At 41.5% G+C, this 23,588-nt stretch overlaps 1 protein-coding gene across 3 annotated transcripts in view; it reads left to right on the forward strand.

Annotated features, from left to right (window-relative positions):
• The window catches only part of ano9b (anoctamin 9b), a 159,640-nt gene that overhangs the window by 131,633 nt on the left and 4,419 nt on the right, over window positions 1-23,588 (forward strand). Inside the window, exons 19-22 of one of the 3 annotated variants that reach the window (XR_011887860.1) lie at window positions 1,962-2,114; window positions 4,121-4,268; window positions 8,195-8,314; window positions 21,742-21,825. Coding sequence is in view for 2 of the 3 variants with exons in the window: in XM_072273128.1 (XP_072129229.1) it covers window positions 1,962-2,114; window positions 4,121-4,268; window positions 8,195-8,314; window positions 21,742-21,772 (452 nt within the window). In the remaining variant the exon portion in view is untranslated. Of the gene's footprint in view, window positions 1-1,961; window positions 2,115-4,120; window positions 4,269-8,194; window positions 8,315-21,741; window positions 21,967-23,588 lie in introns of those variants that run through there. The other 2 variants (XM_072273128.1, XM_072273127.1) reach the window with 2 other exon arrangements.

Consider the following 23,588-nt stretch of genomic DNA (forward strand, 5'->3'; position numbering starts at 1 on the left):
TATAATATCATTATTTTCCATGTTGCCCACCTGAGAGGAAGGCTACATTTAAAAATAAGATCAATCTTGACATCTCCTTACACTCTTAAAATGTGTAAACATAATTTATTCCCCTACCATAAAACCAAAGTTCAGCATCATATTCATACCCTGAAACCACTTCTGGAATTCCCCAAAAGATCCTCCAACTTACCTCCCAAACTCTATCTCTGTCTTATTTCAGCCTCCTTCCATATGCTCTAATTGAGCTAAAACCTACATGATTCGCTCTTCTGCACCATTCTAAATAATCACGTCCCTCAAACACCAGCATACTGTGTCTATAGAAAGTTCTGTCGACATTTATTTGATGTCACTCTGACAGCATGTTCCAAACTCAAACTTCAGTTCTATAAAGTGAATAACTTTATAGTTTTTACATTATATTCTATCAGCCACCCTCTTCTCCACTCACTTTGTCTGTCTTTTTCTGGACATTTTGTGCAATTTCATTGTAACTTTAAACACCTAATTTTTACTGGTAGCAAACCAGATTATATTCCACAATGACTTTTCAACTGAGTTAGTAAAACAGATTATTAAGGGCTAAGGGTCCGATATCTGTGCACTCAAATTGTATAGTGTGTCAGGCAAGTCTGCCAACCATTCCTCTAAAGCCCTAATACATTACACAAAATGAGCCCTATCTTATTTAACGATCTTTTGTGTGGAAATAATAAAATACATTTTAAAGATCCAGATACTATTAAATTCACTGGCTCCTACCTTTCTACTTTGTCCATTAAGTACTATTTACATTTTATGAAATGTGCGAACTGCTTATTATATCCTGCCAAAGGGTTTCAACCCGAAACATCGACTGTACTCTTTTCCTAGATGATGCCTGGCCTGTTGAGCTCTTCCAGCATTTTGTGTGTGTTGCTCAGATTTCCAGCATCTGCAGATTTTCTCTTGTTTGTCATATTATGACCTCAGTACTTTGTTAACACGTCCTTTATAATAGAATCTAGAGAAAATTGTAATAGCATTACAAATATATGACAATCTTTACACTGGAACCCTGAGATACAAACTAGTTTGGAGAATTTGTCTGAGTTCTAGTCCTATTTACCTTTCTTTAGTACCTTCTCTTTAGTGATATTAATTGCATTAAGTTCCTCTCTGTTATTTGATCCTTTGTGTATTTCTTTTAGATTTATTGTGTCTTTGCAGCGATGAAAAAGAAAAAAAACTTGTATAATGTCTCATCTATTTCATAAGTTTCTTTAATGATCCATTGAGAGATACAGCTTGCTAACAGATTCTTCTGCCCCAATGAACCCTCTTCGCCCAATTACACCCATGTGACCAATTAACTTACTAAACCTTAAGAAACCCATGGGGAGAATGTACAAACTACTTACAGACTGCAGTGGAATTGAATCCAGTTGCTGATGATGTAATAGTGACCACGCTACCCAATTTTGCCACAATTTTTCCAGCAGTCATTTTTATCTGTTTTTATTTATATGGGCCCATCTTACATTGTATGGCATAGAAGCTCTTCCAATCTTTTGTTGTACAGTATATCGTCTCTTTCTCTCCCTCCCTCCTACTGATGTTTTGGTCATTCACTGGTGCTTCCCAATTTTTAGGTTTAACATTCTTCTTTGCAACAGTGTTAACTTTTGTTTTTAATCAATTACTATCTTAACTTCTTAATCAGTTTTCCCATGGAGTGTTAAAATTTTTCAATAGAATGCTTATTTGTTATGAATTCTGAAAAATTCGTTACACATCCATGTTTTTGTGCATTTAATAGTATGTCTTTAATCTAGATTTGCAATCAGCCTTGGACAATTCACTCTGTAAACCATAAAACCTGTCTACTTAAAGTTCAAGACCAATTTCTTACTGAACTAGTTGAACTGAAATTTATTTGATTTGTTACTGACTATTTTATCATTTTTTTTTCTTTCCAGCAATTCAGTACAGTTTCACCACAATATTTGTTGCAGCCTTCCCACTGGCTCCACTGTTGGCACTTGTGAATAATTTATTTGAAGTTCGACTGGATGCTCGGAAGATGCTATTGCTTCAAAGACGGCCAATACCACGAAAAGCAAACGATATTGGTAAGTCTTCAACTAACAATTTCTATTTTCTCCTTCAAAATGAGGCAATGTGTGTGCCCAGTAAGGTAAAGAGTATACAATTATAAGAGGAGACATGTAGTTAAAGGGCACTAGTGTTTCAGGGGCTTTATTCTTAGTGAAGCATCTTACGTTTATTGTGGCCCAGTGCCCTATTATTGGTATTCATCCTCAGTGGTGTAATAAATTTTCTGTCTATTTAGTGGCACATCACATACAGTATGGGCAGGATGAAAAATAAATAACCAAGCCCAAAGTTCCAATTAGTCCTAACACATAATTCAAGTAAAAACAGTTTCAGTCAGAATTCATATTGGACATGTCTGTTCAAGCATATTCCAGTACTGTCACATTTAGTACTCATGATATTAACTGTCAGTAATTAATACCAAGGTAACAATAAGCAGTATTCCGTGCTGTGTCTCAATAAATAAATAAATAAACAGCTAGATGAATAAATACATTTATGAGGAAAGTAACAAAATCCGTATTGAATGACTTCCTAAAACATTTCACAGAAGTGGATATAATCACAGAAATTGCAAATTTGTTTTTTTTACAGAAATTTGAAGAATGTTTAACATGGAGAGTTACTTGACTCGTAACATGGCTGCTCATCATTAACTAGGTCCTGCCACCACAATTGTAATCAAAGATTGATAGCGGATATTTACTGTGCAATATAGTATGAGCTTAAACATTGTTATCAAGTTAATTATAAATAGGGCTTTGAGTGGAATCATAGATCAAGCTTCATTAGTCAAAAAGAAAAATAGACCATAGATGAAGGAAATCTGAAATGTAAATGAAAGATATTGAAAAGACTCTGCAGGTCAACTCTCCTCAGACAGTACCCGACCTGCTGAATATCTTCAGCATATTCTGTGCAGACATAGACCAATTTCACCTTTGATAGTTTTTTTTAAAAAAGACAAATTAGTCTGTTCTTTAACATATGCTATATGAAGGAAAGCATTCTACCTATTTAGATATCTTATTTCTTGTTTCTCATTATCGACTATAGCTCAGAATGCTATTTAACAATTAAGATTTGTGCATGTTGTGTGCGTGAGACGATCCATTGGGATCTTATGTTCCACTGTCCCGATTCAAGTACCCGAAGATCATAATTCAATACATAATTCAACACAGTACACATAATTCACACTCCATAACACAAAGTAATATTACCACAAATAATAAGGTGCATTTGTGATACGAGATAAAAGGTAAACAGTGTAACACTGCTGGTGCTTCATGCATGATGAGACCTAGCTGGTGTCAGCGAGCTTAGTAGTTTTATGTCCTGTGGGGAAGACACTGTTTCCTGTCCTGACAGTTCTTGTCCTAATGCTACGGTAACTCCTACCTTATGGTAGGGGTCAAAGAGATTGTTGGATGGATGGGAAAGATCACTGACATTCCTAAGGGTCCTGCATATGTAGCACTCCTGATAAATACCTCTAATGGGTGGAAGAGAGACCCTGATGATCCTCTCAGCTGTCCTTGCAATCCTTTGTAGGGACTTGCTGTCAGATGCCTTGAAATTCCTGTACCAGACAATAATGCATCTGGTCACAGCACTCTCAATGGTGCTCCTGTAAAAATTGGTTAAAATGGGGGGTGGGGGGTGAGGAGGGAGATCCTCACTCTCTTTAATTTCCTCAGAGGGTGGAGACATTGTTGTGCTTTGTTGATCAAAGTGGTGGTGTTGAGGGGCCAGTTGAGATTGTCTGTTATGTGCATTCCCAGAAACCCGGTACTTCTAAATCTTTCAACAGAAGAGCTGTGTATGTGCAGTGAGGAGTGGTCAGCCTGCACCTTCCTAAAGTCCACAATGGGGTGTGATGGTTGAATACAAGCTGAGACTTGGAATATATGTATGCAAGCAAAAAAGGAGAGTAACTATACATAGAGATACACACGAGAAAATCAACTCATTGATGTTTTCATAACAAGAACATAACTGGGATATGTCTATGCTATAGGAATATGGGTGAAAATCCTTGAAGCAATTGGCGTTCTGGCTGTCATTGGAAATGGGCTGGTTATTGCAATCACATCTGATTTCATCCCGCGATTAGTTTATAGATATGAGTATGGTCCATGCGCAGGTGGATACAGTTCAGTTGATATGTGAGTATAAGACATAAATTATAACAAATGATAGATCCTAAAGAGACCAGCTGTGTATTTTGTGTATTTTTATTGCTTATGGGGCTAATAAATTTTGATGAGAAACATTTACCCCCCCCCCCCGCCCCAGGATACATTGTATTTTGTTGGATCAACATCAGAATTCAAATCTAATTTTGGATTTCCCAAAGCAGGAAACTGCAGATGCTGGAATCTGAAATATAAACAGAAAAAGCAGAAACTACTCATTAAGTCAAGTAGCACCTAAAGAGGGAAAAAAAGAGAATTAATGTTAACAGATGTTACTCCTCCTAAGTATTATCTGCATTTTCTACTGTTATGTCTGATTTCTCTAACTGATGCACAATAGAACTAGATTCCTGCAGATACTATAAGATACTGTATAGGGGCAGAATTAGGCCATTTGGCCCATTGAGTCTTCACAAGATCACAAGAAAAAGGAACAGAAGTAGGCCATTCGGCCCATCGAGTCTGCTCCGCAGCTCCCCCATGAGCTAAACTATTCACCCATCTAGTTCCAATTTCCGGCTTTTCCCCCATATCCCTTGATACCCTGACTAATTAGATACCTGTCAATCTCCTCCTTAAACACCCTCAATGATCGGGCCTCCACGGCCATATGTGGCAACAAATTCCACAAATCCACGACCCTCTGGCTAAAAAAATTTCTCCTGATCTCTGTTTTAACTGGGTACCCTCTAATTCTAAGACTATGGCCTCTTGTCCTGGACTCACCCACCAAGGGAAACAACCTTTCCACATCTACTCTGTCCAACCCTTTCAACATTCGAAACGTTTCTATGAGATCCCCTCTCATTCTTCTATACTCTAATGAATACAATCCAAGAGCCGACAGATGCTCCTCATATGTTAGCCCCTGCATTCCAGGAATCATCCTCGTAAATCTTCTCTGAACTCTCTCCAACATCAGTATATCCTTTCTAAGATAGGGGGCCCAAAACTGCACACAGTATTCCAAATGAGGTCTCACTAATGCCCCATAGAGCCTCATCAACACCTCCTTACTCTTATACACTATTCCTCTTGAAATGAATGCCAACATAGCATTCGCTTTCCTTACCGTCAATCCAACTTGGTGGTTAACCTTTAGGGTATCCTGCACGAGGACCCCCAAGTCCCTTTGCACTTCCGATTTTTGAATTTTCTCCCCATCTAAATAATAATCTGCCCGATTATTTCTTCTTCTGAAATGTACAACCGTACATTTGTCAACGTTGTACCTCATCTGCCATTTCTTTGCCCACTCTCCTAAACTGACTAAGTCTCTCTGCAACCTTTCCGTTTCTTCAACATTTCCTGCTCCTCCACCTATCTTGGTGTCATCCGCAAACTTGGCCACAAAACCATTTAATCCATAATCCAAATCATCGATATACATCATAAAAGAAGCGGCCCCAACACCGACACCTGCGGAACACCACTAGTAACCGGCAACCAGTCAGAATAGGATCCCTTTATTCCCACCCTTTGCTTTTTGCCTATCAGCCAATGCTCCACCCATTTCAATATCTTTCCTATAATTCCATGGGCTCTCATCTTATTAAGCAGCCTCATATGTGGCACCTTATCGAAGGCCTTTTGAAAATCCAAATACACAACATCCATAGCCTCTCCCTTGTCAATCTTATTCGAGATTACCTCAAAAAATTCCAATAAGTTGGTAAGGCAGGATCTTCCCTTCATGAAACCATGCTGGCTTCAGCCTATCTCGTCATGCACCTCGAGTCTTCAGCAGCATTTTAATATAGCTGATCCATTTTCCCTCTCAGCTCCAATCTCCTATCTTCTCCCTGTATCCCTTCATGCCCTGACTAATCAAAAATCTATCAACCTCTGATTAAGTGTACCTAAAGACTTGGCCTTCACAGCCACCTGTGGCAATGAATTCCACACATTCACCACTCATTGGCTAAAGAAATTCCTCCTCATCTCCATTCTAAGAGGACACCCCTCTGTTCTGAGGCTGTATCCTCTGGACTTAGACTCTCCCACCATAGGAAGCATCCTCTCTACATCCACTCTATCAAGGCCTTTCAACATTCAGTAGGTTTCAATTAGGTCACCCCTCATTCTTCTGAATTCCAGTGAGCACAGGCCCAGAGCCATCAAATACGCTTCATATGACAAGCCTTTCAATCCCAGTATAATTTTTGTGAACCTCCTTTGAACCCTCTCCAATGTCAGTGCATACTTTCTTACATAAGGGGCCCAAACCTGTTCACAATACTGCAAGTGAGGCCTCACCAGTGCATTATAAAGCCTCAACATTACATCCATGCTTTTATATTCTAGTCCTCTTGAAATGAATGCTGACATTGCATTTGCCTTCCTCACCACCAACTCAACCTTCAAGTTAACTATTAGGGAATCTTGCACAAGGACTTCCAGGACCCCTTGCACCTCAGATTTTTGAATTTTGTCTCCATTTAGAAAATAGTCTACATTTTTATTTCTTCTACCAAAGTGCATGACCGCACACTTTCCAACACAGTATTCCAATTGTAAAACACAAAATAATCTACGGATGTTGGGGTCAAAGCAACACTCACAACATGCTGGAGGAACTCAGCAGGTCGGGCAGCATCAGTGGAAAAGATCGATCGACATTTCCACTGATGCTGCTCGACCTGCTGAGTTCCTCCAACGTGTTGTGACAGTATTCCAATTGCCACTTCTTTGCCCACTCTCCTAATCTAAGTCCTTCTGTAGCCTTGCTACTTCCTCCAACTATCTTAGTACTGTCTGCAAACTTTGCAACAATTCCATCATCCAAGTCATTGACATGTAGCGTAAAAAGAAGCAGTCCCAAGAAGTGTTCCCTGTGGAACACCATTAATCACTGGAAGCCAACCAGAAAAGGCCTCCTGCCAAGCAGCCACTGCTTTATCCATGCTAGTATCTTTCCTGTAATACGATGGGCTCTTAACTTGTTAAGCTGCCTCATGTGTGACACCTTGTCAAATGCCTCCTGAAAATTCAAGTACACAACATTCACTGATTCCTCTTTGCCTGTCCTGCTTCCTATTTCTTCAAAGAATTCCAACAGATTTGTCAGGCAAGATTTTCTCTTCAGGAAACTATGCTGACTACAGCCTATTTTATCATGTACCTCCAAGTACCTTGAGACTTCATCCTTAACAATCAACTTCAACATCTTCCTAAGCACTGAGGTCAGACTAACTGGCCTATAATTTCCTTTCTTCTGCCTCTCTCCCTTCTTGAAAAGTAGAGTGAATTTTGCAATTTTCCAGTCTTCCAGAGCCATTCCGGAATTTTGCGATTCTTGAAAGATCGTTACTAATGCCTCCACATTCTCTTCAGCTACCCCATTCAAAACTCTGGTCCAAGTGACTTATCTACCTTCAGATTTTTCAGTTTGAAGAAGCTTCTCCCTAGTAATGGCAACTTCACACACTTCTGCCCCCTGGTACTTTGGAACTTTCAGCATATTGCTAGTGTCATGCACAACGAGGACTGATGCAAAATACTTATTCAGTTCGTCTGCCATCTCCTTGTCCCCCATTACTACCACGCCAGAATCATTTTCCAGAATAAGTGCATGGTCCCTTTCCTTGAGACATTATTAAAATTCACTTCCTCAATTCGTGCGTCTGAAATGGATGAAAACAGATAAATCTGAGAAAATTTTAGGAAATCTGACAATTGAAAGTGCATTTCCTTTGATCACATTAAAGAGTTGATGTGCAATGCATCCTTAGCATTTCTTGAAATATTAATACTTTAGTTTTAATGCATACATCAAAAGAAATATGTAAAAACATAGTCCACATATGTTTGTTATTTCAAAATAATTATCTGTTTGGCTCCAAATACTCTACTTCAAATGTCAGCTATGCTGTTGATGTTTTTTGTTTACCTTGCAGTTGTTTGATGGGGTATGTCAATAACAGTCTCTCTGTGTTCGATGTGAAAGATTTTGAGAATGAAACTCAGTTAAAGGATGATGGATCAGTATCACTGGGATTCAAAGTAAACTATTGCAGGTATAATATTACTAGACCTTTCAACACCCTGTGTGTAGGTTTCGTGATCTCTTTTCATTTCTTTCTCTGGCGTGGATATGCTGGAGTATCATTTCAGGGATTTAGACAGCTATTGGGCATCCTACTCGTGGATAATTTCCAATAGAAAATGTAAGTAAAGACTTTACTGTTATTTCATTACAGAGTTAACCCTGTGAGGGACCATCTTTCATTTTTTAGATGGGCCAGATGTTGCTGACTGTAGTGGCAGCACTGAAGGAATTGCTAGCATTCAGCAGCTACTATGTAAATATGGCTCTACCTACACTGCAGGCAAGGATGTGTTGAATTGTTAACACTAGTACTATGTTAGGGATTCTACTGCCCAGATCGTAAGCTTGTCAGACTTGGATTTTAATTCCCATCTACTATAATGGGGATTCCCAGCCTAGAGATTATGAGGGAAAAAATGTTAAGTCTCAAACACAGGAAAATCTGCAGATGCTGGAAATCCAAAGCAACACAAACAAGATTCTGGAAGAACCCAGCAGGCCAGGAGGCATCTGTGGAAAAGAGTAAACAGCCGAGGTTTCGAGCTGTACCCTTCCTAAGTCCTTTTTTTTTGTTTATTTTTATTTAATGTGTTTTAATTATTTTATAGGTTTTAATGGAATTTGATTTTTAATGTTTCTAAATTATTTATGACACTAAAATAGTTTTAAAATAATCTGTGATTATCAGAATAATTTAAGAACTATATAATAGCCTTGCAGTTTTTGACAGGAGGCAAGGATTTACCCCATAATTGCTGTTAGTGTCCTGAGGCTGGGCTTCAGCAACCTGCCATCCAAGACTATGCATAGTACAACTTTTGCCACACCTTGCCCGACATCACCACAGGTTCAGTTTGATTAATTATCCACATCATTTCCATGAGGATGTGGACGATCAAGAATGACGTTAAACTAGATTCAGCTCAATGAGCAAGTGGCTAATGAACAAGAGTTGAGCAAAACTAACTCAGAAGAAAGTAAGAGATCAAACCTACATACTTCCTCAGTTTGTATGGCATGGTTTCAAAGTGCTTTTAAGATTGGAACCATTAGGAAAAGTAATGTATTCGTCTTCAGTATGTTAATATCCTTTAAAGTGAAGAATTATCATTTGTTCAAGTTTACAGGTGAAATTAAAAGCCAAGAAATTATAGATAGATGCAGATAAAACTTTCTCTGAAGGGCCAAAGATACAGCAAAACATCATTATAGATAAATTCCAGATATTTAAGCTTTTAACAAATATACTAAGTTTTACTGAACTAATTGTAAAACAAGCTGAAAGAGATCCAGGAATGATAACAAAGTTTATTCACTTTGAACGGCAATCAGAAACAGAAAATCCTGAGCTAAATTTGTAAATAATTGTCCAAGACTATCGTACTATAAAATGTTCTGGCCAGATTGCATCTTGCATACTAAATTCTAATTTGATCACTGAGACAAAATGATAAGGAATTTCGGTTATACTGTTGTTATGAAGAACATCCATTATATTGATGCACATTAAAAGTTCAATCACAACTGGAGCCCACCAGATATTGAAATCAGTTTGAAAGGCTTAAAACAGAATTGTCTGTCTTTTTCATCCCTTCCTCACATTCTTTACAACTTAAGGTTATATTTTCTCTTTCCCAGTTCTAACAATGGATCTTTGACCAGAGATCTTAGCCTTTCCTCTAGTTCCACAGATGCTGCCTGGACTACTATGTCTACTGCATTTTCTGTTTTTATTTCAGATTCTCAGCAGCTTAAGCTTTCACATTGAAGAACTCGCTGTGTTAAATTGGCAGTATTTTCTTTAGATCCTAGCCTAACAGGGTGTGAAATAAGCATCGGGGTTGACAGCTTTGAAAGAATTCAGAAGTATTTGAGCTCAGGCAGATTTTAATTTTGTACCCATCAAGCCTATAATTCATACTCTGGATTGAGCTGCAAGGAAATATTAGGATGAACTACCCTTAAGTTAAGACTAATGGGAGGATATACTTTTGCTCTTTGAATAAGTGATGCTCATTCTAAGTTAACACAAGGAGGTGTAATTAGTGTGGTACTGCAGGGCTCAGTTCTCAGCCCCCATTTATTTACTAGTTATACTAATGACTTGGAGAAGTGATCAGAATGCAATGTATGCAGCTTTGCTCATGACACAAAAATAAGTGGAAATACAATTTGTGCTGAGGTTATTGTGACCTTGAATATAGATTGTATTAGTGGCAAAAGTTTCGGAAGTGGAGTTTATTGTGAGGTTATTTGCTTTGATAAAAAGAATCAAAACACAGTTTGTAATATGCTATGTCTTTTAAGATTTGTCATACTATAACTTGACAGACAGTAGTGAATAAACAACTAACATATCTTTAGAAGCAGGAATACAGTAACCCCAACAGCTCTGTCCTACACTAACACCATATCTAAAAACACACCAGTCTCTGTCTTTAATATATTCAGTGTCTATAGCTCCACAGCCTACTTGAATAGAGACTTCCAAAGATTCAAAATGCTGCGGGGGGAAGAAATGTCTTCTTATCTTAATCTAAATAACCCACCTTTAGTTTGAGGCTGCAACCCCTGGTTCTAGAAATCCAGCTAGGGAAACGTCACTCCTGCATCTGCCTTGTCAATCTTTGTAGAATTTTTGTATGTTTCAGTGAGATGACCTTTCACCCTTCTAAACTTAATGCATACAGTTCTAGTCTGATTAATCTCTCTTCATATGACTAATGTTCCATCCCCAGAATCGATCTGGTAAACTTCAACACACTCCTTCTGTCACTAATACCTGATATCCTTCCTTGGTCCACACACGGGAAGAACCTCCTACATTCTAGATAGGTCTCACCAGAACCTTTTATAATTATGTCAAGAAATACTCTTGTACTGAAGTAATGGTCAATGCATCATTTGTCTTTTAATTACTTTGCGCACTTGGATATTAATTTTCAGTGATTTTTCCACAAGGAGAGGCAAGTCTGTGTTAGCATTTAGATATTACACTTTTTTTAAAAAAAAAAGTGGATCATTTGCAATATTACCACATTATGTTCCATTTGGCATGTCGTTGCCTATTCAATTAATCTTCCTCTTGAAATCTCAAAGCCATGGTTCTCCTTTAATGAATTCAGAATTTTTTTCCCATCTTCTGGCTAACCATTATTTGGCAACATAAGTTTTTATCTTTAACTTCTCTTGATTGTGGTGACTAGTTTGACTTCAACACTCCTCTCTCCTCCTCGAACCTTATCCTTCTAAACACACTGTCCACCACTATCTCCGGACCAATCCCAACCTTACCATCAAACCAACAGATAAAAGGGGTGCTATTGTAATGTGGCAGACTGACCTCTACCTTGCTGAGGCCAGGCAGCAACTCTCAGACACTTCCTCTTACTTACCTCTTGATAAGGACCTATCTCCGGACCACCAGAAAATTACCTCTGATACCATTACTAACTTCTTCAACTCTGGAGAAGTCCCATCCATTGCCACCAAACTCATAATTCCCTAACAAAGCACTATCTTATTTTGGCCTCCTACTCAAAATCCACAAACCTGACTGTCCAGATAAGCCCACTGTCTCTGACTGCTCCTGTCCCATTGAACTTGTGTCCACATATTTTGACTTCATTCTATCCCCCTTGGTTCAGTCTATTCCCACTTACATCCATGACACTTCACATATTCTGGATATCAACAACTTTTAATACCCAGGTCCCGACTGCTTCATTTTCACCATGGATGTCCAGTCCCTTTTCACTTCTATCCCCCCCATCAAGCAGGCCTTCAAGCTCTCCACTTCTTTCTGATCGAAAGGTCCAACCAGTTCCCCTCCACTACCACCCTCCTTCACCTGGCAGAACTGATCCTTACCCTCAAGTTTTTCCTTCAGCTCCTCCCACTTTCTCCAAACTCAAGCAGTGGTTATGGGCACCCACATGTTCCAGCTATGCCTGCCTTTTCATTGGCTACATAGAATTGTCCATATTTCAAACTTTCCCTGGTAATGCTCCCCAATTCTTTCTGTGCTACAGTGACAATTGATTTGGTGCTGCTTCATGTAACTATGCTGAGCTCAACAATTTCTTCAACTTTGCCTCCAACTTCTACCCTGCCTTTAAATTCACTGGATCCATTTCTGGCACCTCTTCTCTTCTTGATCCCTCTGTCTCCATCTCTGGAGACAAACTGTCTACCAACATCTTGATTCATACCGGATCACACAGTTATCTTGATTATACATAGCTTAATTGATTGGTAAGTTTGTGGCCTAAGGTAGAAGGAGATGAGTTATTAACTTCAAACTTTCTGCATAAGCACTCAGAGTTGACCTGCACGTGCATGTAATGAGAGCTGTATAACTCGAGATGCAGCTCCTAAGGGACTGCGTTACGGAACTGGAGCTGCAGCTCGATGACCTTCGTCTGGTCAGGGAGAGTGAGGAGGTGATAGAGAGGAGTTGCAGGCAGGTGGTCACGCTGGGGCCACGGGAGGCAGACAAGTGGGTCACGGTTAGGAGGGGGAAGGGGAAAAGTCAGGTAATAGGGAGTACCCCGGTGGCTGTGCCCCTTAACAACAGGTACTCCTGTTTGAGTACTGTTGGTGGGGGGACAGCTTACCCGGGGAAGCGACAGTGGCCGTGCCTCTGGCACAGAGTCTGGCCCTGTAGCTCAGAAGGGTAGGGCAAGGAAGAGGAGGGCAGTTGTGATAGGGGACTTGATAGTAAGGGGGTCAGATAGGCGATTCTGTGGACGCAGTCCAGAGACCCGGATGGTAGTTTGCCTCCCTGGTGCCAAGGTCCAGGATATTTCTGATCGTGTCCAAGATATCCTGAAGTGGGAGGGTGAGGAGCCAGAGGTCGTGGTACATATAGGTACCAGTGACATAGGTAGGAAAAGGGATGAGGTCCTGAAAGGAGAATATAGGCAGCTAGGAAGGGAGTTGAGAAAAAGGACCACAAAGGTAGTAAACTCGGGATTACTGCCTGTGCCACGCGACAGTGAGAGTAGGAATGTGATGAGGTGGAGGATAAATGCGTGGCTGAGGGATTGGAGCAGGGGGCAGGGATTCAAGTTTTTGGATCATTGGGACCTCTTTTGGCGCAGGCGTGACCTGCACAAAAAGGACGGGTTGCACTTGAATCCTAGGGGGACCAATATCCTGGCAGGGAGATTAGCGGGGGCTACTGAGGTGACTTTAAACTAGAATGGTTGGGGGGTGGGAATCAAATTAAAGAGGCTAGGCGTGAGGAGGTTAGTTCACAACAGGGGGATGGGAACCAGTGCAGAGAGACAGAGGGGTGTAAAGTGAGGGTAGAAGCAAAAAGTACTATGGAGAAAAGTAAAAGTGGCAGGCCGACAAATCCAGGGCAAGCATTAAAAAGGGCCACTTTTCAGCATAATTGTATAAGGGCTAAGAGAGTTGTAAAAGAGCGCCTGAAGGCTTTGTGTGTCAATGCAAGGAGCATTCGTAATAAGGTGGATGAATTGAAAGTGCAGATTGTTATTAATGATTATGATATAGTTGGGATCACAGAGACATGGCTCCAGGGTGACCAGGGATGGGAGCTCAACGTTCAGGGATATTCAATATTCAGGAGGGATAGACATGAAGGAAGGGGAGGTGGGGTGGCGTTGCTGGTTAAAGAAGAGATTAACGCAATAGAAAGGAAGGACATAAGCCGGGAAGATGTGGAATCGATATGGGTAGAGCTGTGTAACACTAAGGGGCAGAAGACGCTGGTGGGAGTTGTGTACAGGCCACCTAACAGTAGTAGTGAGGTCGGAGATGGTATTAAACAGGAAATTAGAAATGTGTGCAATAAAGGAACAGCAGTTATAATGGGTGACTTCAATCTACATGTAGATTGGGTGAAGCAAATTGGTAAAGGTGCTGAGGAAGAGGATTTCTTGGAATGTATGCGGGATGGTTTTTTGAACCAACATGTTGAGGAACCAACTAGAGAGCAGGCTATTCTGGACTGGGTTTTGAGCAATGAGGAAGGGTTAATTAGCAATCTTGTCGTGAGAGGCCCCTTGGGTAAGAGTGACCATAATATGGTGGAATTCTTCATTAAGATGGAGAGTGACATAGTTAATTCAGAAACAAAGGTTCTGAACTTAAAGAGGGGTAACTTTGAAGGTATGAGACGTGAATTAGCTAAGATAGACTGGCAAATGACACTTAAAGGATTGACGGTGGATATGCAATGGCAAGCATTTAAAGGTTGCATGGATGAACTACAACAATTGTTCATCCCAGTTTGGCAAAAGAATAAATCAAGGAAGGTAGTGCACCCGTGGCTGACAAGAGAAATTAGGGATAGTATCAATTCCAAAGAAGAAGCATACAAATTAGCCAGAGAAAGTGGCTCACCTGAGGACTGGGAGAAATTCAGAGTTCAGCAGAGGAGGACAAAGGGCTTAATTAGGAAGGGGAAAAAAGATTGAGAGAAAACTGGCAGGGAACATAAAAACGGACTGTAAAAGCTTTTATAGATATGTAAAAAGGAAAAGACTGGTAAAGACAAATGTAGGTCCCCTGCAGACAGAAACAGGTGAATTGATTATGGGGAGCAAGGACATGGCAGACCAATTAAATAATTACTTTGGTTCTGTCTTCACTAAGGAGGACATAAATAATCTTCCAGAAATAGTAGGGGACAGAGGGTCCAGTGAGATGGAGGAACTGAGCGAAATACATGTTAGTAGGGAAGTGGTGTTAGGTAAATTGAAGGGATTAAAGGCAGATAAATCCCCAGGGCCAGATGGTCTGCATCCTAGAGTGCTTAAGGAAGTAGCCCAAGAAATAGTGGATGCATTAGTGATAATTTTTCAAAACTCATTAGATTCTGGACTAGTTCCTCAGGATTGGAGGGTGGCTAATGTAACTCCACTTTTTAAAAAAGGAGGGAGAGAGAAACCGGGGAATTATAGACCGGTTAGCCTAACGTCGGTGGTGGGGAAACTGCTGGAGTCAGTTATCAAGGATGTGATAACAGCACATTTGGAAAGCGGTGAAATGATCGGACAAAGTCAGCATGGATTTGTGAAAGGAAAATCATGTCTGACGAATCTCATAGAATTTTTTGAGGATGTAACTGGTAGAGTGGATAGGGGAGAACCAGTGTATGTGATATATTTGGATTTTCAAAAGGCTTTTGACAAGGTCCCACACAGGAGATTAGTGTGCAAACTTAAAGCACACGGTATTGGGGGTAAGGTATTGGTGTGGGTGGAGAGTTGGTTAGCAGACAGGAAGCAAAGAGTGGGAATTAACGGGACCTTTTCAGAATGGCAGGCGGTGACAAGTGGGGTACCGCAAGGCTCAGTGCTGGGACCCCAGTTGTTTAGAATATATATTAATGGCTTGGATGAGGGAATTAAATGCAGCATCTCCAAGTTTGCGGATGACACGAAGCTGGGTGGCAGTGTTAGCTGTGAGGAGGATGCTAAGAGGATGCAGGGTGAATTGGATAGGTTGGGTGAGTGGGCAAATTCATGGCAGATGCAATTTAATGTGGATAAATGTGAAGTTATCCACTTTGGTGGCAAAAATAGGAAAACAGATTATTATCTGAATGGTGTCTGATTAGGAAAAGGGGAGGTGCAACGAGACCTGGGTGTCATTATACACCAGTCATTGAAAGTGGGCATGCAGGTACAGCAGGTGGTGAAAAAGGCGAATGGTATGCTGGCATTTATAGCGAGAGGATTCGAGTACAGGAGCAGGGAGGTACTACTGCAGTTGTACAAGGCCTTGGTGAGACCACACCTGGAGTATTGTGTGCAGTTTTGGTCCCCTAATCTGAGGAAAGACATCCTTGCCATAGAGGGAGTACAAAGAAGGTTCACCAGATTGATTCCTGGGATGGCAGGACTTTCATATGAAGAAAGACTGGATGAACTGGGCTTGTACTCGTTGGAATTTAGAAGATTGAGGGGGGATCTGATTGAAACGTATAAGATCCTAAAGGGATTGGACAGGCTAGATGCAGGAAGATTGTTCCCGATGTTGGGGAAGTCCAGAACGAGGGGCCACAGTTTGAGGATAGAGGGGAAGCCTTTTAGGACCGAGATTAGGAAAAACTTCTTCACACACAGAGTGGTGAATCTGTGGAATTCTCTGCCACAGGAAACAGTTGAGGCCAGTTCATTGGCTATATTTAAGAGGGAGTTAGATATGGCCCTTGTGGCTACGGGGGTCAGGGGGTATGGAAGGAAGGCTGGGGCGGGGTTCTGAGTTGGATGATCAGCCATGATCATAATAAATGGTGGTGCAGGCTCGAAGGGCCGAATGGCCTACTCCTGCACCTATTTTCTATGTAACTCATCTCCTTCGACCTTAGGCCACGTACTTATCGATCACCCCTGCTGTGGACCACTTTCTGGAGGTCCAAGACGCTGACTTCTACAAAGAAGGGATCCGTATGCTCCACAACTGCTGGACTAAGTGTGTAAATGTAGGAGGGGACTATGTTGAAAAACAAATGTGCTAGGTTTTGTAAAATTGACTCCCTCCTTAGGCCACAAACTTATCAATCACCCCTCGTCCATCATTCTCCGCAACTTCTGCCATCTTCATCAGGATCCCACCACCAAACATATCTTTACATCCCTCCCCCTCACCTTTCTGCAGGGATCACCTTTCCTCTGTGATTCCCTTGTCCATTTGTCCCTTCTGGCATACATCCCTGCAAGCAACAGAAATATTACACCTGCTGGTTCACCTCTTCCCTTACCTCCATTCAGAGCCCCAAACATTTTTTCCATGCAAGGCACCACTTTACCTGTTAATCTTTTGGGGTCATCTATTGTATCTGATGCTCCCACTGATGTGACCTGACGTAAACTGGGGGACTGCTTTGTCAGGCGCCTCCTCTCAATCTGCCAAAAGCAGAATATCCTGGTGGCCAACAATTTAATTCCTATCCCCATTCCCATTCCAAAATGTTGATCCATGGCATTTTTTGCCAAAATGAGGTGACTCTCAGGGTGGAAGAGCAATAACTCATATTCCATCTAGCTAATCTCCAACCTGATGGCAAGAATATCAAATTCTCCTTCTGGTAATACTTCCCTCCTCCTTTCCTTTGCTTCTATTCCCCACTCTGACCTCTTACCTCTTCTGTTTCTGTTAGTCTGTTTGTCGAGGTAAGTGGGTGAGTAGACTTATTTTTCCTGTTTAATTCCTGTAGAATTCGATAGCATGCCTGCAGGGTTAGTGCTTTGTTCAGGGTGTCAGATGTGGGAATCCTGGGAGTCCTCCTTCCTCCCTGATGGCCACATCTGCGCCAGGTGCACCGAGATGCAGCTCCTCAGAGACTGTGTTAGGGATCTGGAGCTGCAGCTTGATCACCTACTGCTTATCAGGGAAAGTGACGAGGTGATAGACAGGAGCTATAGGGAGGTAGTCATCCCAGGGCTACAGGGGGTCAGAAAACTGGGTCACTGTCAAGAGAGGGAAGGGAAATGCCTGGATAGTGGAGAGCATACCTGTGGCTGTCGCTCTCAGCAACAAGCATCTTGTTCTGGATGCTGTTGAGGATGACCTGACAGGGGACGCCCACAGTGACCGGGTTTCTGGCACTGAGCCTAGCGCTGTTGTGCAGGAGAGAAGGAGGGAGAAGAGGAATGCGGTAGTCGTAGGGGATTCCATAGTCAGGGGAATGGACAGGAGATTCTGTGAGCCTGATAGAGATACCCGCATGGTGTGTTGCCTCCCAGGTGCCAGGGTACGGGATGTCTCGGATTGGGTCCAGAATATTCTGAAGGGGGAGGGTGAGCAGCCAGTTGTCTTGGTACATGTTGGTACCAATGACATAGATAGGACAAAGGAGGAGGTCCTGAAGAGAGATTTCTGGGAGTTAGGAAGGAAGCTGAGAAGCAGGACCTCCAGGGTAGTAATCTCAGGATTGCTACCTGTGCCACGTGCTAGCGAGGGCAAGAATAGTAGGATCAGGCAGATGAATGCGTGGCTGAGAGACTGGTGCAGGGGGCAGGGCTTCAGATTCTTGGATAATTGGACAAGAATCTCTTCTGGGGGAAGTATAACCTGTTCAAAAAGGACAGGTTACACTTGAACCCGAAGGGGACCAATATTCTGGCGGGAAAGTTTATTAGAGCTGTTAGGGAGGGTTTAAACTAATTTGGCAGGGGGATGGGAACTGGAATGACAGCGGAGGAAGGGGAAAACAGAAATAAATCTAAGATAGTGAGCAGTAAAGACAGGCAGTTGATGGGGCAAATTTGTAGCCATTGAGATGAGTTGCAGTGCAATAAAGTTGCAGTGAAATCAAAGCGAAAAGTATCAAATACTGGTCTTAAGGTATTATACTTAAATGCACGCAGCATAAGGAATAAGGTGGACGATCTTGTCGTACAGATACAGATTGGCAGGTATGATATTGTGGCCATCACTGAGACGTGGCTAAAGGATGCATGTCTCTGGGAGCTGAAAGTCCAAGGATACACGGTGTATCGGAAGGATAGGAAGGTAGGCAGAGGGGGAGGCGTGGCTTTATTGGTAAGAAATGATATTAAATCATTAGAAAGAGGTGATATCGGATTGGAAGGTGCAGAATCTTTATGGATTGAGCTAAGAAATCGCAGGGGTAAAAGGACCCCGATGGCAGTTATTTATAGGCCTCCAAACAGCTGCAGTGATGTGAACTACAAATTACAACAGGAAATAGAAAAGGCTTGTCAGAAGGGCAGTGTATTGATAATTGTGGGGGATTTTAACATGCAAGAGGATTGGGAAAATCAGGTCGGCACTGGATCTCAAGAGAGAGAATTTGCAGAATGTCTGCGAGATGGCTTTTTAGAACAGCTTGTTGTTGAGCCCACTAGGGGATCGGCTGTACTGGATTGGGTATTGTGTAATGAACCGGAGGTGATTAGAGAGATTGAGGAGAAGGAACCTTTAGGAGGCAGTGATCATAACATGATAACATAACACTGTGAAATTTGAAAGAGAAGCCGAAATCTGATGTGTCAGTATTTCAGTGGAGTAAAGGAAATTACAATGGCATGAGAGAGGAACTGGCCAAAGTTGACTGGAAAGGGACACTGGCAGGAAAGACGGCAGAGCAGCAGTGGCTGGAGTTTGTGCGAGAAGTGAGGAAGGTGCAAGACAGGTATATTATAAAAATGAAGAAATTTTCGAGTGGAAAAAGGATGCAACCGTGGTTGACAAGAGAAGTCAAAGCCAAAGTTAAAGCAAAGGAGAGGGCATACTGTAGTCAGTTTTAGTCTCCTTATTTAAGAAAGGATGTGCTGACGTTGGACAGGGTACAGAGAAGATTCACTAGAATGATTCCGGGAATGAGAGGGTTAACATATGAGGAACCTTTGTCAGCTCTTGGACTGCTTTCCTTGGAGTTTAGAAGAATGAGGGGAGACCTCATAAAAACATTTCGAATGTTGAAAGGCATGGACAGAGTGGATGTGGCAAAGTTGTTTCCCATGATGGGGGAATCTAGTACGAGAGGGCATGACTTAAGGATTGAAGGGCGCCCGTTCAGAACAGAAACGCGAAGAAATTTTTTTTAGTCAGAGGGTGGCGAATCTATGGAATTTGTTGCCACAGGCAGCAGTGGAGGCCAAGTCATTGGGTGTATTTAAGGCAGAGATTGATAGGTATCTGAGTAGCCAGGGCATCAAAGGTTATGGTGATAAGGCGGGGGAGTGGGACTAAATGGGAGAATGGATCAGCTCATGATAAAATGGCGGAGCAGACTTGATGGGCCAAATGACCAACTTCTGCTCCTTTGTCTTATGGTCTTCTCCTAACCTGCGTTTCATCTCTCCCGGTGACCCTCCTTCCCTTTCTCCCATGGTCCACTCTCCTATCAGATTCTTTCTTCTCTATACCTTTCCCACTGGCCTGGTTTCACCTATCACATTCTAGCTAGTCCTAGTACCCCCTTCCACGCCCCCCATCATTTTATTCTGGCATTTTTCCCCCTTCCTTTCCACTCCTGAAAAAGGGTCTCGGCCCAAAATGTTGCCTATTTATTCATTTCCATAGATGCTGCCTGACTTGCTGAGTGCCTCCAGCATTTTGTATGTGTTGCTCTCTTTTTTCCTGGTTGAGATTTCACTTTGCTTGAAGAGATATATAACTACTTGTGCACCACATATTGATATTTAAAATATATCCCAATCAACTGTGTTCAACCTTTGACTCATGACCCTTTTTACTTTCTTCAGATTTAAGACCATGTTTTTAGATTGATCTAAATCACTTGAAAATGTTATATAAAATTCTATCATATTTTCAGGTTTTCTAAGTCTAATAACTTCCAGAGCCTCATTTAATCCTTTCCCATTACACAATATAAGATCGAAAATAGTCCATTTCCTTGTCATCTAATTATCTAGAAAAAAATCTGATACATTCCATGAATTTATTACTACTAATTTTGTTTACCTATAGTTACTTTGAAGTTCCTCATGATTATTGTATTGCCCTTGTCTGTAATGGGAATTAAACTATACTCATGTACTTCCAATTGTATCATTCATTTCCCAACTTGTTAAGAATGCTGCATGTATTCAGAAACAGATTTCAATTTTATCTCATTACCATTTTCCTGACTTTAATTGGAGGTATACTCTTATAGTTGCCCTTTCCTGAAGATTCAAGTTATCACTACACATTTTACTATTCTATGTCATAAAACAAACTGTTGGAGATATTCAATGAGTCAGGCAGCAACTATAGAGGGAAAAGAACATTTGAGGTGCTGAGGAGAAACTTTATTGCAACACCTATCGTTCTGCACTTCTGCTTTGCCCTTTTCCTTTTTAACATTCTCAATTTAAACTCACCAAGAACTTCAACATTTAACTTAAATCTTTATCTACAACACTAGTCATTAATTTATTATGACACTGGCCCCAGACTGATTAAAACAAAGCCCATCTCAACAGAACAGCTCACTTTTTCTCCAGTACTGGTAATAGTACCCCATATACTTATTTCTTCAGCACCAATTTTGAGCCATGCATTTAATTCCTAGATCTTACACCAATTCATCAGAATCAGATTTATAGTCACTGACTCCCATTACTTTTTTTTGTTTTGAGGCAGCAGAGTAGTGCAAGGACATACAATTGTTATGTACAGTAAGTTCTGGTTAATTAGGGCAGCCACTTATTTGGACAACTCTTAATAAACAAAAAACTAATCAACAAAATAGCCAGGATTCCCTTCGTTAATTTGAGATATTATGCTGCTTAATTGGAACAGGAGACTGTTGCCAAAGTTTCTAACTAGCGTCAGTTGCATGTGTTTGTGTTCAAAAAGCAGTGATTTTTGTCATTGACAGTCGGCGAGAAATAAGCAGTAAGACAATTCAGAACTGTTTTGACCATTGTGGTTTCAACCATTCAGGGCTGGAGATGCCAGAAATGGCTGGGAGTGAAAATGAAATAATTTCGTTACTTCAACAAGTTAGGAACTTCAGAGAACTTAAAGGTATCAACAATCATCTTGAATGTTACAATGAAAATGAAGATTTGGAGGACACAATCATTGAAAGCATTGTATAAAGACAGTCCATTATCTGCACCAGGTGTCTGCACTGATTTTGTCCATTTACAGTCAATCAAAAGAAATGGCAGTGTACACTATGAATTTTTCCATTGACTAATGTACAATTTTACAGTACAGTCACAGTATTAGTGGCGTTCTTATTTGTTCTGTATTTAATTTAAACACATAATTTGTTACTCAGTTAAATGGTAGTTTGTCTTTTCTATACCCTTATAACTATTTTCATGAAACTACAGCTAATTGGGTCAGCAACTAAATTAGGCTAAGATGTACTTGTCCTGATGTGTCCCAATTAACCGGAATCCACTGCATTTCATTGTTGTGTTTCTACTTTCTAATTTGGCTCCTAGTTGTTTTCATCCTTCAGAAGAACTTCCCTCTTGATCCTCTGTGTCACTGTTTTCCCTGTGGTCTACAACAACTGAATCTTTCCTTGCTCATTCCATGTTCAGCTCTGACTAGTTGTCTTTAAGTGTGGCATCCAGTGGGAATCACAGCCTTCAGGACTCAAATTTGTTCTTGATGTGGTCAGTATCTACTCCTATCTAGTCATCTTCTACACCATTCTTTTCACTCCACTAACTTGAATGGCCTTAACCACATAGTGTTTTGGTCAGACTGCTCATCCACCATGTCACAGAACAGAAATCTACAGCATCTTACAGGCCCTTCAGCCCACAATGTTGTGCTGACCATGTAACCTACTCTAGAAACTGCCTGGAATTTCCCTACCGCATAGCCCTCTATTTTTCTAAGCTCCATTTACCTATCTCAGAGGTTCTTAAGAGACCCTATTGTATCCGCCTCTACCACCTTCACTGGCAGTGCATTCCACGCACCCACCACTCTGTGTGAAAATCTTCCCTCTGGCATCCCCCTTGTACCTACTTCCAAGCACCTTAAAACTATGCTCCCGGACACCCGTATGGGTCCTAGCTATGCCTGTCTTTTTGTTGGCTTTGTGGAACAATCTATGGTCCAAACCTATTCTGGTATCTGTCCCCAACTTTTCCTTCGCTACATCAATGACTGCATTGGCGCTGCTTCCTGTACGCATGCTGAGCTCGTTGACTTCATTAACTTTGCCTCCAACTTTCATCCTGCCCTCAAGTTTACCTGGTCCATTTCCAACACCTCCCTCCCCTTTCTAGATCTTTCTGTCTCTATCTCTGGAGACAGCTTATCTACTGATGTCTACTATAAGCCTACTGACTCTCACAGCTATCTGGACTATTCCTCTTCTCACCCTGTGTCTTGCAAAAATGCCACCCCCTTCTCGCAATTCCTCCGTCTCTGCCGCATCTGCTTTCAGGATGAGGCTTTTCATTCCAGGATGAGGGAGATGTCCTCCTTTTTTAAAGAAGGGGCTTCCCTTCCTCCACCATCAACTCTGCTCTCAAACGCATCTTCCCCATTTCATACACATCTGCTCTTACTCCATCCTCCCGTCACCCCACTAGGAATAGGGTTCCCCTGATCCTCACCTACCACCCCACCAGCCTCCGGGTCCAACATATTATTCTCCGTAACTTCTGCCACCACTAAGCACATCATTCCCTCCCCCCCCCCCCCCCACCGCTTTCCACAGGGATCGCTCCCTACGCGACTCCCTTGTCTATTCATCCCCCCCATCCCTCCCCACTGATCTCCCTCCTGGCACTTATCCTTGTAAGCAGAACAAGTGC

This window comes from Mobula birostris, chromosome 11, assembly GCF_030028105.1.
Source record: "Mobula birostris isolate sMobBir1 chromosome 11, sMobBir1.hap1, whole genome shotgun sequence".
Classification (NCBI taxonomy): domain Eukaryota; kingdom Metazoa; phylum Chordata; class Chondrichthyes; order Myliobatiformes; family Myliobatidae; genus Mobula; species Mobula birostris.